The 18,014-nt window shown below is 37.6% G+C and overlaps 1 protein-coding gene across 3 annotated transcripts in view; it reads right to left on the bottom strand.

Moving 5' to 3' along the window:
- LOC107784068 (putative late blight resistance protein homolog R1B-17) overlaps positions 1 to 18,014 on the bottom strand; it is a 30,810-nt gene that overhangs the window by 11,132 nt on the left and 1,664 nt on the right. For 2 of the 3 annotated variants that reach the window (XM_075241529.1, XM_016605132.2), the window contains exons 2-4: positions 17,741 to 17,790; positions 4,218 to 4,258; positions 1,182 to 4,065 (exon numbers count right to left, since the gene is read on the bottom strand). In XM_075241529.1, the coding sequence (XP_075097630.1) occupies positions 1,182 to 4,035 (2,854 nt within the window). In that variant the 5' untranslated portion in view covers positions 4,036 to 4,065; positions 4,218 to 4,258; positions 17,741 to 17,790. Of the gene's footprint in view, positions 1 to 1,181; positions 4,066 to 4,217; positions 4,259 to 17,740; positions 17,791 to 18,014 lie in introns of those variants that run through there. The other variant, XM_075241530.1, reaches the window with a different exon arrangement.

Raw genomic sequence — 18,014 nt, 5'->3', positions numbered from 1 at the left:
ATATAGTTTTATCACTAAGTTGCATTGCATTCGACATGCACACTTGACATACTGGCATAGATATGTATTTTCCTCATGTTGTACGGTATTGCGTCATTCATGACTTCACATACCATTGACATATAGGCATAGAGATGTATTTTCCTCATGTCATTTGAAAATGAAACATTAACCTATTGAAAGTTTTGGGAAAAATCACATTTTTACAAACTCATATTTTAGTGATTTCGGTAAAAGATTTGGGTTTTCACTGATATACTTGAAAAGCATGCCTATTTTCCCGAACCGTGAATGAGCTGAGCATTTTATCTCCGAGTTACTTCTTTTATCACTTTATTATGTTATGAATTGGTGTTGGACTCCGACCTTTGTTCCAGCTCGTCACTACTTTCCACCTAAGGTTAGGTTTGTTACTTATTGAGTACATGGGGTCGGTTGTACTCATACTACACTTCTGCACCTTGCGTGCAGATGTTGAATGTTGATGTTGTTGTGTACGGCGGCAACTGGATTTGAATATGTACCTGCGTTCCAGTCATAGCTGCAACTTGATCTTGGTAGCTTTAGAATTTTAATCTATTCAAACAGATGATGTACTTTATTTCATACCAGCTTTGTAAATTATAAATCGTAGAAGCTCATGATTTGTACTACCAATCCTTGGGAAATGTATGAAGGTCTGTCTCAATAAATCTCATTAAATTAGATAGTTGTTAATTGGCTTACCTAGCGGGTTGGGTTAAGTGCCATCACAACTAGTTGAATTTTGGGTCGTGACAACACATCACCTGCAACTACTCAAAATAAGGACATTCAAGACCATTTGAATTATTTTACTACTCAAATTATCAGTTTTATTTAATTAACTTGGCTATTTATTATTTAGCCATAATAAAAGAAAATACTTATATTTTTTTAACTATGACTTGATAACTTTTTATTAACTAATCTGCAATAGTTTTATAATTTCACAATCAAAAAGATCGAAGCATTCTCCTATCCAAATGTTATGTGTATTAATCAAGAATAAAAAAGTATTTAAGAGAGAGAGAAGAAGAAGCAAGGTAGGAACTGCAATTGAACGACTATAACCTTGCGGAAATGAGAAATAAGTGTAACCTTTATAAATATATGCTAAGCAATTATGGGAAGCTCATGCTGGAATATAATGTTATACTCACCTAGATCATTATAGAAACGAACATCCACAGGTTTGTTTCCGAGGTCTTCTTGTTCTTGTTGAATCCGTGCAGCAGAAGCCTTGAGCTTGGGCTTGCAGTCTTTTAACACAACTAGTTGTAGTGAGTAAATCTCTGCAAACTCAATTGGTATCTCTTCCAAATATCTGCAATATTGAATCTGGAGGCGCTCCAGGACAGGAAAGCTGTCATTAGTGGCTTTCCAGTACTTGATTTTATGATGGTGAATTTGCAAAAGCTTCAACCGAGTAAATCCCCCAGGGCTTGGACACCATATTTCCCCTTTACAAGCATCTTCGTGCAGCTTCAGTCCCTCAAGGTTTGGCAGTTCACCTATGATGTTCAAGTCCTCCCACCGTAGATTAGTCCTCAGCAATGTTAACTTCTTGAGCGTTGCTGGAAAAACTTCTGCACTTGAAATGGTCATTGAAAAAACTTCATTCCAAGGTACATTAATTTCAAAACTCAGTGTTTCAAGTTGATGTAGATGGACAAGATTGTCGAAGAGTCTAGATTCTTGGCAAATTTGATATTCATCTTTCTCTCCAAAGATTCTTAATTTCTTAACATTCCGAATCCCTGAAATAACCTCCTCTGTGCAACTAGATGGACTCAAGCCGGAAATAGTTTGTATGTTTGAAAAACCCAAGTACCTCTCTTCATCAACAGATACACTTGGCGGATTCGGCAAATCAAGTGATTCCAGTTCGAGATGCCTTAATTCCGTTAGTTTCCAAATTTGCTCTGGCAAAGATGTGAAGAATGAAGCAATGAATGTTTGCAGATTCCATAACCTACAAAATTCTGGAGGTATATCAAAATACCCGGACAATGCTAGGTACCTCAACCAAATGAGGCATAGTATCTGTGCAGGGAAAATTGGAAGCTCTATGGGACTCAAGTCCAAGATTCTGAGTAAACTGAAATGAAAAAGCTTTGATGTGAGAGTAAAATATAGAGCAGATGAACTGTGAAAAAAGAAAATAGAACGAGTTTGTTTCAAGAGATTAATGTTGCCAGCATCATCTGTCTGCCTCCTTATCAAATGATGATGTCCTGGTGTAAGAAGGGCCTTGTAATAACCATAGTCACTTTCATCATCTTCAATCCGTCGCTTAAACGGCCCCATTATATGCTTCATCGGCCGGAATCTTTCGTTAGACAACATGTCACCATCTTCACCTTCATCCAAATCATTACCTTCATCCAAACCATTACCTTCATCCAAACAATCACCTTCATCCAAATCATCTTCCCATTCAGCATAATCATATTCATCTTTATCCAAATAATCATAATCATCCCAATTGTCATCTTCATCCAAATTATAATCTCCATTGTTATCAACATATACAATGTCATTCATGACAAAAACATTTTGGCTTTCAGCTAATTCTCTCAAACAAAGCTCATATATTAGATCATGAACCTTACATGATTTAATTTTTGATTCATCTAAACTTATATTGTTGACTAGAACTAGGCATCTGTCTATAAGATCGTGCAAACACTTCTCAGCCTCTCCTTCCAAGTCTTTTTCCAACTTCAGAAAGCCCCCAGCAGTCCATAATCTCACCAATCTCTTCACTGAAATCTCACTGTCTTCCGGGAAAATTCCAAAATACAGAAGGCATGCTTTTAGGTCACTAGTCAAGTGATTGTAACTCAACCCAAGCACATGTAAACATAGTTCATCTGGATCATTTTTGACAAATGACTTGACATCTTTTGCAACATTCTCCCAATCTTCTATTGTCCTTTCAGATTTGGACAGAATCCCAGCAACCACGACAATAGTTAGTGGTAACCCTTGACATTTGTCCACAATTTGCTTCCCAATAGCCTCAAATTCAGATGGTAATGCTTCGTTCGCAGACGCTGCACTTCTAAAAAGGTTCCAACTCTCATCTGGATGCATGAAATCCATCTGCAAAGAGAGATTCTCTGTACCAGCATAACAAGCTACTTCAGTGTCACGGGTAGTTAACAGTATTCGACTCCCATTGTTTTCACTTGGAAAGCATAGTCTCACATCATCCCATGCTTTACTCTTCCAAATGTCATCCAATACAATTAAATATCTCTTACCCTTTAAACTCTTTCGCAGCATGTCTGCTAGCTCTGGCTCATCTTCCTTGTAATATTTGTCATTCATTTCTTTTCTTGAACTCAGAAGGCTTAGCAAGATTTCCTTTACGTTGTGTTGGCTAGATACAGTAGCCCAGGAACGAACATCAAAATGAGACCGAATGGTGACATCATCGAAGACTTCTTTTGCTAAAGTTGTTTTACCAATACCCCCCATCCCGACGATCGGGATGACCTTGGGTTCACCAGAGAAGCCTCTAGTCAGATCTTCTAGCAACTGTTTCCTTTCATCATCACGTCCCAACATATTGTTCTCCACATTCGCTAAACTTGAATCTTGAACCAGCGATGGTTTGTTTGATGCTTGTTTGCCTTTGTCTTTAATCTTTGTTGACTCTTTTTGTACACGATCAATCTCCTGTGCTACTTGCTGCAGGCTATCACAAAGCCTCTCATGTGCCTTTTCTTTCTGCATTTCATCATATGCCTCTAAAGATTCAGTTAGTCTTAATTGAATTGTAAGTTCAACAAAATCTGCAACTTCTTTTATATGTGCTTCAAAATCTGTCATTTTTCCAGAAACATTGCTTTTCTCAAATTTCTTGGCACATACTTCCAGGGAACTAACTTTTTCATAAAGAGTGAGAAATTCTTCTCTGTGGTCACAAATTAGAGATTGCATTGGCGAATTGGATGTCAAGAGAAGTTCTATTGTTCTTGTAAGAGAAACAACACTAGCATAAGCCATATCTACTGTTTTCCAATTATGACCTGAAAGCTGCAAGTTGCAAGTTGCAAGAGGTCAATGGTATTAAAGATAACATGATTTGCAAAGTTGCAAACAGGGAGGCACGAACTAAATAAGATCAGGTAATTTAGTAGGCTTTGCCATCACAAGTTCAATCAAATGAAGAGTAAATGGAAACTAACCTTTCAATGGCAGATTGGCAAGTTGGAAGTAGCAATACCAGCTGCAAATTAAAAAGACAAAATATAATTAAGGAACAGACATATGACTTATGAGTATCAACAAACAAACAGGTAAAGCACAAAAGATAGAGTACACAACAAGATAAAATCAAAGAGAAAAATGGCATATATACCCCTGAGTGGCTGAAATGGTATGATCTGTAATCTATAGTTGCCAAGTAAGTTTATTAAAAATGGGATGAGAACTTCGATTAAGGTTTGCATATGGGGAAGCGGCGTTATTTGTTTTATCCGAGGAATGCATCACATCACATGCGCGGCAATTAATTATAGTACAAAATTTACTGCAAGACGGCCATGCATCTGACATCACACTAGGACCTAGGTATCTAACGACAAATTCTGCATTAACATTAGCTGTAAGTTTCGATGGGGAGTATTAATTAGTCAAGAAAATCTATATACCTATCTATATACTATCTATATAAAAGAGGGCACGAAAAAGATGACTTGGACCTCTCTTAAACCAAGAATTACATTTATCTTTTTTCTCAAATTTTTCAGTTTTTCCCTACTTTTTCTGCATATTCCCATCTATTATGTGATATTTAAAACAACCCAAAAGTCATGTCCCAGTCTCTTAATCACACCTCTACCGGAAAGTCACGTCCCACAATCTCCTCTACAATCCTAATTAACCATTCCATAGCTGTCTGTTTGCTTTCCGTTGCTGCCTGTCGTTTGCACTAGGCAATTTATTTAATTGAATTTATCAATTCATTATTGCTGACTGCCTTTCTAATAAACCCAAATAGCAGCAATTTATTTTTAGTAATCACCACAATTAATATTGCAAAACTCCTCAACTACTCTAAATATTGAATAATTAAGGGCATAAACTGATCCAACAACCAACATGGATGTGAAACAGAACACATGATCTAAAAATTTATAAAAACAAATACAGGTTCATATGCTTGAGGAGGCAATCAAACTGTAATCACCGAGAAGCAATTGCACTTCGCCTGCTAGCAAAACTCCATATTAAAGTTGGTTATTCGGAGGAAGCAACATTTTACTGAAGTTGGAATTATTCGGAGGAAGCAACATTTTACTACAAGGATTCAAGGAGGAGTGAAGATGTAGAACGGAGATCCAAATATCAAGTCTAAATGTTTGTGGGCAAACGTTATAAAGTTCCAAAGGCAATTAAAGATTGAAGAAAGGAAATGATATTCCAACGTTGGTAAAATGAAGAAGGACCTGGCGATATATATTAAGGAAAATGGAATATTGTGGTTCCGAAGAAGCGCTAGAGGAATACAGATCAAGAAATACACAAGCTATGGTCATTCCACAAATAGGTATTTGCTGAGTTTTGAAAAAATATCATTTCTTTCTTCTCATTTTTCTTATTTGGTTGTTGAGAAAATTGTCTAAGAAACTTGAAAAAAAAATGCAGGTTTTTTCTCGGTATATGAATAATTCTTATCCTTTGCAATATACCATTACTATGATTTTAAAAAAAAACAAATTATCTGCTTTTGGATGTTACACTTTTCATTTGTTTGGCGAAGAAATTTGTCGAGAAGAGTGGATATAATTATCGAATTGTTGATAACTTTGAAACTGGCTATTTGAATTGAAGAAGTTTCTCCACTTTGACACTGTAAATAATATCTTATATCAAAGAGCGCAAGTCTATTCGGGATGATAGTTAATGTGATAATTTTTAGTTTCCAAGATGTGAATAAAAGGGAGAAAGTTAAATTTAGAAATCATCCCCAAAGTTCTAGCAAGTTCAATTCTTGGAATGTCTCCAAGAACGGATAGGATGAAGTGACAACTATAAACAGTCATTTCTTCGAATCATTTCAGTTATATGCATAATATATTAGCATAATTCCATCCATTGAGTGAATATGTCCTCAACAAGTGCTATAAGGCTTCTCGCATATGAATTTTGGGATATCATCAATGTGAGGAAAAGCGATGCAGAAGCAGGCAATTTTTCTGCGTCCATACTAAAGTATGAGAAATATTGATTTTAATATCCATTTGTTACACGCATTATATATTGTGTTATTTTTCATGAATGTCTAATTTTTTTAAATATTTTTATAGGAAGAAGAATGGCTTTGAAAAAGCTAAGTTGAGACGTAGACCGTGACAGGTCATATGTGATTTTTGAACTATTAGATACCGTGGGATGAATTTGCCACCTGAAGTCCTGAATTGCTGATTGACGTAATCCAAAGAATAGAGGTCCGTGAGATCTCATGGCATGGTTTTTTGTTTTTCATTTCTTTTTTGTCTTCTTTCCTTTTTAGGTTGTTTTTTCTTTCCAAATTTTACTTTAGATAAATAAAAAATTATCAACCATATGAAAACAGAAGTTTCAACATTTTCTATAGATATTCTATGAAAAGAGCTTAGAGGAAGAAGAAAAAGAGTGGGCAATATGTCAGGTTTAAACCACCAAATATTATACGGGCAAGTTACACTATCTTTTCTCTATTTTATTGTTCTTAATTTTCAAGTTAAAAAGCACAATTTAAATGGATTGTCTTATATTTAAAATGAAATATTCCTCAGTAAAAGAGTCATGAAAAGTATAAAGTGACTTTTTCACAAAGTACAAAAGAATATTTGGACTCCTTTTATTTCCTTTTAAAACTTATGAAACTGATTTTTAGTCATATTTTATATCTATTATCATGATCGCGCGAAGCGCGGATAAATATACTAGTATACTATAAAAGAGGGGCAAAAAGTGCTGACATGGCACCTCTCAAAATCCTGGATTCATATTTATCTTTTTTCAGATTCTTTTGCTTTTTTATTCGTTTTTTTCATTTATCTGCTACTCCCTCCGTCTCAAATTATCGGTCATATTTCTCTTTTACACGACCCTTAAGAAACATTAATTAGAAGAGGTTTTGACTATTTAACTCTTATTTATGTCTTAATATATAATCTATCTTTATTGAATATTTATTCTATAATTACTATTAAGGGTAAAATGAGAAAAAAATAATTAATTTTGTCTTGAACTTCTAAAATGATAAATCATTTGAGACAACTATTTTTAGAAACTACACCATATAATTTGAGAAAGAGGGAGTACATAAATAATAAACTGAAAAGTTGTCACAATTAATTCTTATGCGTTATGACGTTTCCATCTTCTTGTAGCGGTTATCATTCCATGGAAGAGTCTTGGTGATTCAGAGGCCAGTTGGGCCAAACCACCTTAAGTGAACCCATCTGAAGTAGTATTCTTCATTCACTTGTATTGAGGCCCAAATGTAATTTAATGTGTACCCGGCCCACATGTATATAAATAGTTTTCTCTGTATATTGTAAAGACAGATGAATTCATTTTCTAATAAGAAGATTTCCTATTCCTCTCTCTTCATGCGACAGTTACCAAAGCTAGGGTTTAGCATCAGTGATTCATCTCGAATATGGATGTTTACATGGTATCAGAGCCATGAAACGGTAGATCGAAGCTAGTTACTTGGGTCTACAGTGGTCTTCTTCGATATTTTTGATGCTTTTCGATGGGCTGGTTGTTCGTCTGCGGTGTTTTTTTCCGACGATTTTTGGTGATTTCTTCTTTCCTGGCTGTTGTGGTACTGAAATTGATACACAAAATGCATGAAGTCCATGATGCCACATCAGCTGATGAGTAGACTAATTTGAAAGTTAGTTATGTTAGTTGTTAGTTAAAATTTGAATGTTAGCTTTTGGCGGGAAATTTGGTTAGCATGTTTTAGCTCATTTCCATTGCTTTGTTTTTGTAATTTCAGTAGACTATTAAGAAGTATAAATAGCAAGTTGTAATCTCCTATTAGGTACTTTTGAGTGTAATGAAAATTCGAAATCCCCTCTCATTGTTCTAGCCTTTTTCTGCCTTCTTCTCGATTCTATCTTCTTCTCCCTTCATTCTTCTTCTCTCTCTACTTAATTCTCTGTCAATTGTCGAGTAGATACCAATTTTGGTATCAATTGGTATCAGAGCTAAATCATGGGACCACGCAAAGCTGTTGATATGGCCTCTCTAGACTTGTAGGAGCAGTACGAAGATTTAGCTGCTCGGTAGTTGGATCTCCTTTCAATTCTCGATCAGAAGACACGGGAATTGCGAGCTGATATGGATCATCGTCATGCTGAAATGTTACAAATGGTTGGAGCCCTCAAAAACTCGATTGATGGAATGCAACTTCATCAACAGTCTCGCGATAGTAGTTCCACTTCAAATGCTCGAGATAATGTACTGCAATCAGGTCAGGGAATTTTAGGCCCCAATCCTTATCATGTTCATAACAGTCGAAGTCATAATCTACTGTTTCCTAGATTAAATGGTGAAAATTTGAAAAGCTGGCTATAGATTGATCAATACTTTGATGTTGATAATACTACTACGAATCAGAAGGTCAATATAGTTTCTATGAATTTGGATGATGATGCTCTAGCATGGCACCAGTCGTATATGAAATAAAGAGATTCACCTATCCTCCCTCAATGGGAGGAGTATATTGAGGCTTTGATTGAAACATTTAGTGAGGAATATACTGATCCTATGCTCGAACTGAAGCAGTTGAAGCAGACTAGTTCAGTGAAGGAGTTCCAATTTGCTTTTGCTAGGCTATTAGCTCAGTGTGATCTAACTGTTAGCCAGGCTATCTCTTGCTTTTTAGGAGGACTGAAGGAGGAATTAGTGAACCCTGTCAAAATGCATGAACCTCAGACCTTGTCCAAAACTTATCGCTTAGCTCGATTAGCTGAAGCAACCTTAGCTGCTAATGCTAGAGCTCTAAGGTGTAGCACTACTTCTGTGTCATCTACTCACCTCAAAAAGCCTTCTTATGAGCCATCTTCCCTCAAACACAATCCTAGTCCTATTACCTCCACTCATAGACTGCTTTACCTCCTTCAACCAGTGCTAATGTTCCTAGAAACAGAAGAACTATTTCTCCCGCAGAAATGCAGGCTAGAAGGGCACAGGGTCTTTGCTATTTTTGTGATGAGAAATACACTGTTGGTCATAAATGTAACCTACCTAAACAACTGTTTGTGATGGATCTGGAAGTTTCAGAAGGTGAATGTGGAGAGGTTGTTAGGCAGGAATCTGAGGGGGGTCCTTCAGGTGAAGAATGGTCAGCTGTGGAAGGGGATACCCCTATGATATCTCTATGTGCTTTAAGTGGATTTCAAGGAGCTCAAACAATTCATGTTACTGGATATAGTGAGAAGAGGCCAATACAAATCTTACTTGATGGAGGTAGTACACACAACTTTATTGATGAGGAGGCTGCTAAGAGGCTGGGGTGCCAAATTTGTCCTACCCGTGTGAGCTATGTAAGCCTTAGTAACAACAATTTAGAAGCCACTACTGGGGTTGTTAGGAGTTTTGAGTGGATCTTGCAGGGTACTACCTTCCCACTGACTTAATTGTATTTCCAGTTGGTAAATATGATCTTGTTTTAGGGGCTTTATGGATGAAAACACTAGGTCCCATTACCATGGACTATTCTGAGCTAATTATGGCCTTCAATTATCAAGGGAAGTCTCACTTGTTGAGGGGAGTGTCTGAGGAATGTAAGGTTTTCGGTCCAAAGTCCTTGAATAGATTAAAAGGGGGGGGATATGCAATTCTTTATGTTGCAAGTGAGGGATAGCATTCCTAGCTCACTTACTGATAGCACTGTCAAGCTTTGCGCATGGCCAAATCTGATAGTGCTTCTCATATTGACCAGCGGTTACATCAATACCGATTGATCTTTGTTGAGCCTACCTCACTACCTCCTCAAAGGGGAGCTTTTGACCACAGAATACCCGTCCAACCTGGTTCTAACCCAGTGAATGTTAGGCCCTACAGGTATTCTTCTATTAAGAAGGACATTGTTGAAAAGTTGGTTAATGAAATGCTACAGCAAGGGGTCATTCAGTACAGTAACAGTCCCTTCTCTTCTCCTGTGGTCCTTGTGGGAAAGAAGGATGGATCATGGAGACTATGTGTAGACTACAGAGAGCTGAATCACTGCACAGTCAAGGATAAATTTCCAATACCTCTTATAGATGATCTATTGGATGAGCTTGCTGGGGCTACTATTTTTTCTAAAATTGATCTCAGGTCTGGATATCATCAAATAAGGATGCTACCTGAGGATGTTCCCAAAACAGCTTTCAAAACACATTCTGGGCACTATGAGTATTTAGTAATACCTTTTGGCTTAACTAATGCCCCCTCTACATTTCAATGTCTCATGAATCACTTGTTTCAGAAGTTTCTAAGGAAATTTGTATTGGTGTTCTTTAATGACATTTTGATCTAAAGTGTTAGTTTGCAAGATCATGTGGGGCATTTGCAGAAGGTATTTGATACCATGGTCACTCACAGTCTATTGGCCAAACAGTCTAAGTGTGCCTTTGGAGTTTCAAGGGTGGAATACTTAGGGCATTTCATTACTGTTGAGGGAGTGTCTACTGACCCTAGGAAAATTGAAGCAGTTCAGCAATGGCCAACTCCCACTACTCTTAAGCAACTAAGAGGATTCTTGGGCCTAGCAGGTTATTACAGGAAGTTCATTAGGGGATATGGCCTTATCAGTAGACAACTCACTGACTTACTCAAGAAGGATGGTTTTTTATGGAATGCTAAGGCTGCAGATGCATTTGCAGCATTGAAGTTAGCTCTTACTTCTGCTCCAGTGCTAGCATTACCTAACTATACTCTTCCATTTGTAGTTGAAACAGATGCTAGTGGCACAAGCATTGGTGCTGTTCTTATGCAAGATGACCACCCTATAGCTTTCATTAGCAAAGGGTTAGCTCCTAGGCATATGGCTTTGTCTGTGTATGAAAAGGAGTTGTTGGCTTTGGTGTTTGCAATTACCAAATGGTCTCACTATCTTTTGGGTCAACATTTTATTGTGAAGACTGATCAAAAAGCCCTTAAGTACCTCTTGGAGCAGAAGTTACATACTGACTTGCAGATTAGATGGTTGACTAAATTGTTACCCTTTGACTTTGAAATCCAGTATAAGAAGGGCAAGGAGAATGTGGCTAATGATTCTTTGTCAAGAATGTCAGGAGTTGAGCTGATGACCTTAATGGTTTCTTCTGTACAAGCAGATCTTTGGGGTGAAATTCAAAACAGTTGGTTCAATGACCCTGAGTTACACAGTCTCATCAACTCCTTACAAACCAAACCACAGAAACACTTCACTTGGGTAAACAATCAGCTTAGGAGGAAGGGTAAATTGATGGTAGGAAATGATTTGGGCCTAAGGACTAAGCTTTTGCAGCTGTGGCATTCATCCCCATCTGGTGGCCACTCTGGCATTGATGCAACCACTAGAAAATTGATGGCTTACTTTTATTGGAAGGGCATCAGAACTGATATCCTCAACTATGTGCGCAATTGTTCTGTGTGTCAAAGGAACAAGTATGATACTTCTGCCTCAGCTGGTTTATTGCAACCTTTGCCTCTCCCTACAGTTCCTTGGACAGATATCAACATGGATTTTATTGAAGGTTTGCCCAAATCAAAAGGAAAGACAGTTGTTTGGGTCATAGTTGATAGATTGACCAAGTATGGCCATTTCATTGCTTTGGCTCACCCCTACACTGCCCAATCCCTTGTGCCTATCTTTCTTGACCATATTTTCAAATTACATGGGTTCCCTACTACCATCACCAGTGATCGTGATCCTATTTTTATTAGCACATTTTGGAAGGAGTTCCTTTCTGGTCAAGGAGTCCATTTGCACACTTCCACAGCTTATCATCCTCAAACTGATGGCCAAACTGAGGTTCTTAACAGATATTTGGAGACTTATCTACGTTGTTTCTGTTCTGATTCACCAGCTGATTGGTGTGCATTCTTGCCTTTGGCTGAATGGTGGTATAACTCATCACAACATTCTGCCATTCAGACTTCACCCTGTGAACTCCTTTATGGCTACCCTCCTCCTCTTCACCTTCCTTATCTTCCTGGTGACTCTCCTTCTGATGACATTGAGAACATCATGCTGCTACGAGAGTTTAAATTGCAACTAGCTAAATACCATCTGGCACAAGCTCAACAGCGTATGCAAGATCAAGCTAATGCTCATCGCACTGACAGGCAGTTTTCAGTTGGTGATTGGATCTTTGTGAAACTTCAACCGTATAGGCAATCCACTCTATCTATCTCTCCCTATCATAAGCTTACATCTCGCTATTTTGGTCCTTATCCTATTGTTGAAAGGATTGGAGCAGTTGCTTATAAGTTGCTGCTACCACCTGAGGTCCAAATCCACCCTACTTTTCATATATCCCAACTCAAGTTTTGCCCGGTCCTTCCTTCTGAAATTGTCCACCCACCTGTCTTGGATCTCTCTAGTCCTCTATGTCCTACTCCTGAAGCTATACTTGATCGCAGATTGGTCAAAAAGGGTAACAAGGCAGTCGTACATTGTTTAGTCAAATGGCAAGGTTTGGATGTTGCTGCTGCTACTTGGGAATATGCTTCCCTCCTTAGGACCAGATTTCCTTCCTTCACCTTGAGGACAAGGGTGTTTTTCAACAAGGGGGTATTGATACACAAAATGCATGAAGTTCATAATGCCACATCAACTGATGAGTAGACTAATTTGAAAGTTAGTTATGTTAGTTGTTAGTTAAAATTTGAATGTTAGCTTTTGGCGGGAAATTCGGTTAGCATGTTTTAGCTCATTTCCATTGCTTTGTTTTTGTAATTTCAGTAGACTATTGAGAAGTATAAATAGCAAGTTGTAATCTCCTATTAGGTACTTTTGAGTGTTAATGAAAATTCGAAATCCCCTCTCATTGTTCTAGCCTTTTCTGCCTTCTTCTCCCTTCATTCTTCTTCTCTCTCTGCTTAATTCTCTGTCAATTGTCGAGTAGATACCAATTTTGGTATCAGAAATCTCATAGATTTTCAAGCGTTTGAAGAAAATCGGTATTGCTCTCTTACCTTTGTGTATTTCTTTGGCATTTTTCTGTTTGATTGTGAGTCCATCTTTATTTGGGTACTATGGGGCCAACATCTACCTCTGAGACCAATGCTATTAGCAGTGATGATTCTGCTGTGCCTCACTCATCTCCCTTGTATCTACTTCCCTCTGATTCACCTGGTACCGTACTAGTTTCTACGACTTTTGATGGTACAGCTGGAGAAGGGGCATGTTGCTAGGATTGTCTTGTAAAAACAAGTTGGGAATCATTAAAGGCACAATTCTGAGACCTAGTCCTACTTCTCCTTTATTTGAGCCCTGGATTAGATGTAATGATATGGTTGTAGCCTGGATCCTCAACAGTTTAGATAGAGAAATTAGGGAGACTGTTATGTACACTGAGTTTGCTGAAAAATTGTGGAATGAGATTGAAAAGAGGTTTGGTCAGGCGAGTGGAATAAAGATTTATCAAATTCGAAAGGAGATCTCCTCAATTTCCCAGGAACAGCTAGTATTTCTTCATATTTCAACAGAATTAAGAAACTGTGGGATGAGCTTTCCTTCTCCCTTTCCTATCCAGACTGTGTTTGTGGGTGTAAAGAAGGATATCAAAAATTAGATGAAGATCAAAAAGTTCATCAGTTTTTAATGGGGCTCAATGAGTCCTACTCCACAATTAGGCGCAACATTCTGCTCATAAAGCCATTGCTTGATGTAGATAATGTCTATACTATGCTTATGAATGATGAGAGTCAGTCTACAATTCAAGCTGCTTCTCCTTGGATGATTTTTCTAGAGCTACTTGGACTCACCTTTTGTCTTCTAAGGGTGGTGCTTTCACTGTTTTGCAATCTTTTATATTCATGATTCAAACACAATTTCATTCATCAGTGAAAGTAGTGAGGTCTGATAATGCTTTTGAATTAGGGTCTAGTTCCACAACTATATCTTTCTTTTCTGCCAATGGTATTTTGCACCAAACATCCTGTCCACACACACCTCAACAAAATGGTGTTGTGGAAAGGAAGCATAAACATCTTCTTGAAACTGCTAGGGGTCTTCTTTTTCAGTCCAAATTGCCTGTTAAATATTGGGGGAATGTGTCTTAACTGCCACATATTTGATCAATCGATTTCCTTCACCATAGCTGAAAAACATATCACCTTTTGAACTTCTCCATGGCCATGCACATATTATCTCTCACTTGAAGACCTTTGGTTGCCTCTGTTTTGCTGTTGTTCCAAGTCATATAGGGATAAATTTAGATTTAGAACTATTACTTCTATTTTTTACAGTCCTGGGAAGAAGGGATACAAACTTCTCAATCTCTCTAATTCTCACATTTTTTCTCTAGAGATGTTATTTTTCATGAGAATATTTTTCCTTATTCTACTCCTAGCTCTGCGCATCTTTTTCCCCCTTTTATTCCTTCTTCTTCTCCCCCTGTTTCTTTTCCTGATGTTACTACTTCTAATCCGATTGTTTCTTCTACTGCTTCTTCCTCCTCCTCCTCCTCCTCCTCCTCCTCCTCCCCTTCCCCTTCTCCTTCTCCATCCCCTCTTCTGAATCACTCTCCAGTTCCTATCCCATCTTCCATTGTTCCTGCCTTAAGAAAATCCACTGGAACTTCCCATCCTCCTGTTTACCTTGGTGATTATGTTTGCAACTCTGTCTCTATTCCTAGTGTTTGTTCTGTATCTTCTGAAGGTTACTTGCAAGAGCCTCAATTCTATCATCAGGCTGCTTCTCAACCTGCTTGGCAGGAAGCTATGATGAAGGAATTTCAGGCCTTGAAAGCCAATCAGACTTGGGATATAGTCCCTTTACCTGCTGGTAAGAAAGCAATTCCCTATAAGTGGGTGTACAAAGTTAAACAATGAGTTGATGGGTCAATTGAGAGGTATAAAGCAAGGTTAGTAATAAGGGGGGATAATCAACAAGAGGATATAGACTTTACTGACACTTTTTCTCCTGTAGTCAAGCTAACTACAATTAAATGTCTCTTATCAGTGGCTGTTAAAAGGAATTGGGTTGTCTACCAACTTGATGTCAATAATGCCTTTTTACATGGGGATTTGGATGAAGAAGTTTTCATGAAAATTCCCCAAGGTCTTACAGTCACACCTTCTAATTCTACTCATGTTACCTCTTTAGCTTGTAGATTAAATAAGTCACTCTATGTCTATGGTTTGAGGCAAGCCTCTAGGCAGTGATATGCCAAGCTTTCCTCTGCATTACAGCCAAGGGTTTCCATTCAAGCTTGAATGATTATTCCTTGTTTAGGAAGTTCTCAAGGTCCACCTTCACCATTGTTGCAGTCTATGTAGATGATATTTTGCTGGCTGGAGATGATTTATTTGAAATTAGTGCACTTAAGCAGTTCCTTGATGCTCAGTTTCGCATTAAAGATCTTGGAGAAATTTATTATTTTCTTGGCCTTGAGATCGTCAAGCAACCTCAAGGTTTCTTGATTAGTCGGCATAAGTTTACTTTAGATCTCCTCACTGAGTTTAAATGTTCTGCAGTCAGCTCTATTGTTTCCCCTCTAGATCCTCATGTCAAACTTTCTGCTGAGTCTGGTGCCTTGATTCCTGACCCTTCTGTCTACAGGAAATTAGTGGGTAAACTAAATTTCTTACAACATACTCGTCCGGATATTTCTTTCACAATACAACATCTGAGTCAGTTTATGTCTGCTCCTCGAGTACCTCATTTGGAGGCTGGTTATCATGTATTAAGGTACTTAGCTGGCACATCTGAGCTGGGGATATTCTTGAACAATAGTGCTGATTTTTCTCTGAAAGGTTACTCTGATTCTGACTGGGCTAGCTTCTCTGATAGTAGAAACTATGTTTCTGGTTTTGTTCTGCCACTTGGTGGTTGTCCTATTTCTTGGAAGTCCAAGAAGCAGCCCACCATAGCATTATCATCTGCCGAAGCTGAATATAGGGCCTTAAGGATGTTGGTAGCTGAGATATCATGGCTGATCAGGCTATTAGGTGAACTTGGCGTTGAAAATCTCTGTCCCGTTGAGGTGTATTGTGATAATCAAGCAGTTGTTCACATTGCTAGGAACCCGGTCTTTTCATGAACGCACCAAACATATCGAGGTAGATTGCCATTTTGTCCGGGATGCATTAGCTGCTGGATTATCTCTTATGCGTTCAACCTTTCAGGTTTTTAGTAATAAACCTATTATATTTTTAAAGTTATGGGTTCGAAGTTACTATTTGTTATAACTTTAAATTTTTATTCATAAACTTGTGCTCTATGTCGAAAGTACTGGGTTCAGATGAACCCGGTATTCCTATGATGCATCCGCTCCTTCCTGTTCTTATCCGGTTTGGCTGACTTTGTATATTAATGACTCACTTCTAGTTTGAAAATTTGAGTTGGATCTTCGAACTCGAAGAACACCGAAGCTCCATTGTTAAAATCCTTATTGCTGGATTGGAAGAGTGGATCGAAATTCATGGTTAAAGTAGCTATTGGATCTACGAGTTTTGTTGGGTTTACTGATATTTTGAGGTACATTTCATTGCTGAAAACGTAAGGCGAACACCGAAGATATTAGAAAACCTCCATTGTTGGAGTTCAAGTTTCTCAAACCTGAAGTGAGTAAATTTTACAAATTTTTGTGCAATATGAGTATGACTTTAATAGTAACCCATAAAATTTCTCTAGTTTTTACTATTCTTTGTGATAAAAAACTTTCTAAAGTACATCGATAACAAATATAGTATTAATATTCGGCATAAATTTTTAGTATTAATATTCGGCATAATATTAAAAAAAATTATGCCACATAATGCACCCTAAGTTCTCTTTAGTGGCACTTTCAATCAGTAATATACGGAAATGGAACTATACATGAAACTTCAGGACAAATTAAATCTCCAAATAGAAATTAAGCAATAGATTTCCACGTTGAAATATTAGTAAGATGCTAGCTCATGTTGTATTCCAATAATGATTTGTTTTTGTTTCAGAAGTGAATTGCAAATGTTGATGTATTATTACTAATTTTTAGGTACTTTTCTCAATAGATTAAAAGAAACAAATACATTGCAAATAAAAACCATAACAATATTATAATATACGAGCAACAGAAACTCTGTAACAGTCTCAAATCGCAAAACTATTATTTCCCCGCTTTTCTTTCCCGTTAACATCTTGATATAACTTTTAGGACCTCTATGGTTATGCATTTTCTGAAAGGGACTTTTCTCAAAAGATAAATATGACTTCATTCCCCAATTTTCAAAAATTCAATGACCATTTATGCGAAGGGGAGCTGTGACGTAACCGGTAAAGTCGATGCCATTTGACCAGGAGGTCACGAATTCGAGTCGTGGAAACAGCCCCTTGCAAATATGCAAGGTAACGCTGCGTACAATAGATCCTTGCGGTCTGGCCCTTCCCCGGACCCTGCGCAGAGCAGGACCTTGGTGCACCGGGCTGCCCTTTTAATGACCATTTAAGCAATGAACTTGTACTATATATATATATAGTGCAAGGAGGTAAAACATTAAACAAGAGTAATTAAGGGCAACTAACCTTTCAATGGCAGATCAGCAATACAGGAGAGTTGGGAAGCAGCAAAATCACTGCAACAAATATACACAATTATGTTATGAATATCAACAAACAAATGGGTAAAGCACACAAAAGATACAGTGCGTAACCAACATAAAATCAAGAGAACAAGGAACTGAGAAAAGAAAGGAAAATAGCATAACTCTGAAGGGCTGCAAAGGTTTAGGCAACCAAGTTACCAAGTGAATTCTATATAAAGAACAAAAGAGTTGACTTTATGTGAATTCCATGAGAA

This window comes from Nicotiana tabacum, chromosome 21 (genome assembly GCF_000715075.1).
Source record: "Nicotiana tabacum cultivar K326 chromosome 21, ASM71507v2, whole genome shotgun sequence".
Lineage (NCBI taxonomy): Eukaryota > Viridiplantae > Streptophyta > Magnoliopsida > Solanales > Solanaceae > Nicotiana > Nicotiana tabacum.
The sequence above is the reverse complement of the archived record's forward strand: the minus strand, read 5'-3'. Positions and strand labels throughout refer to the sequence as shown.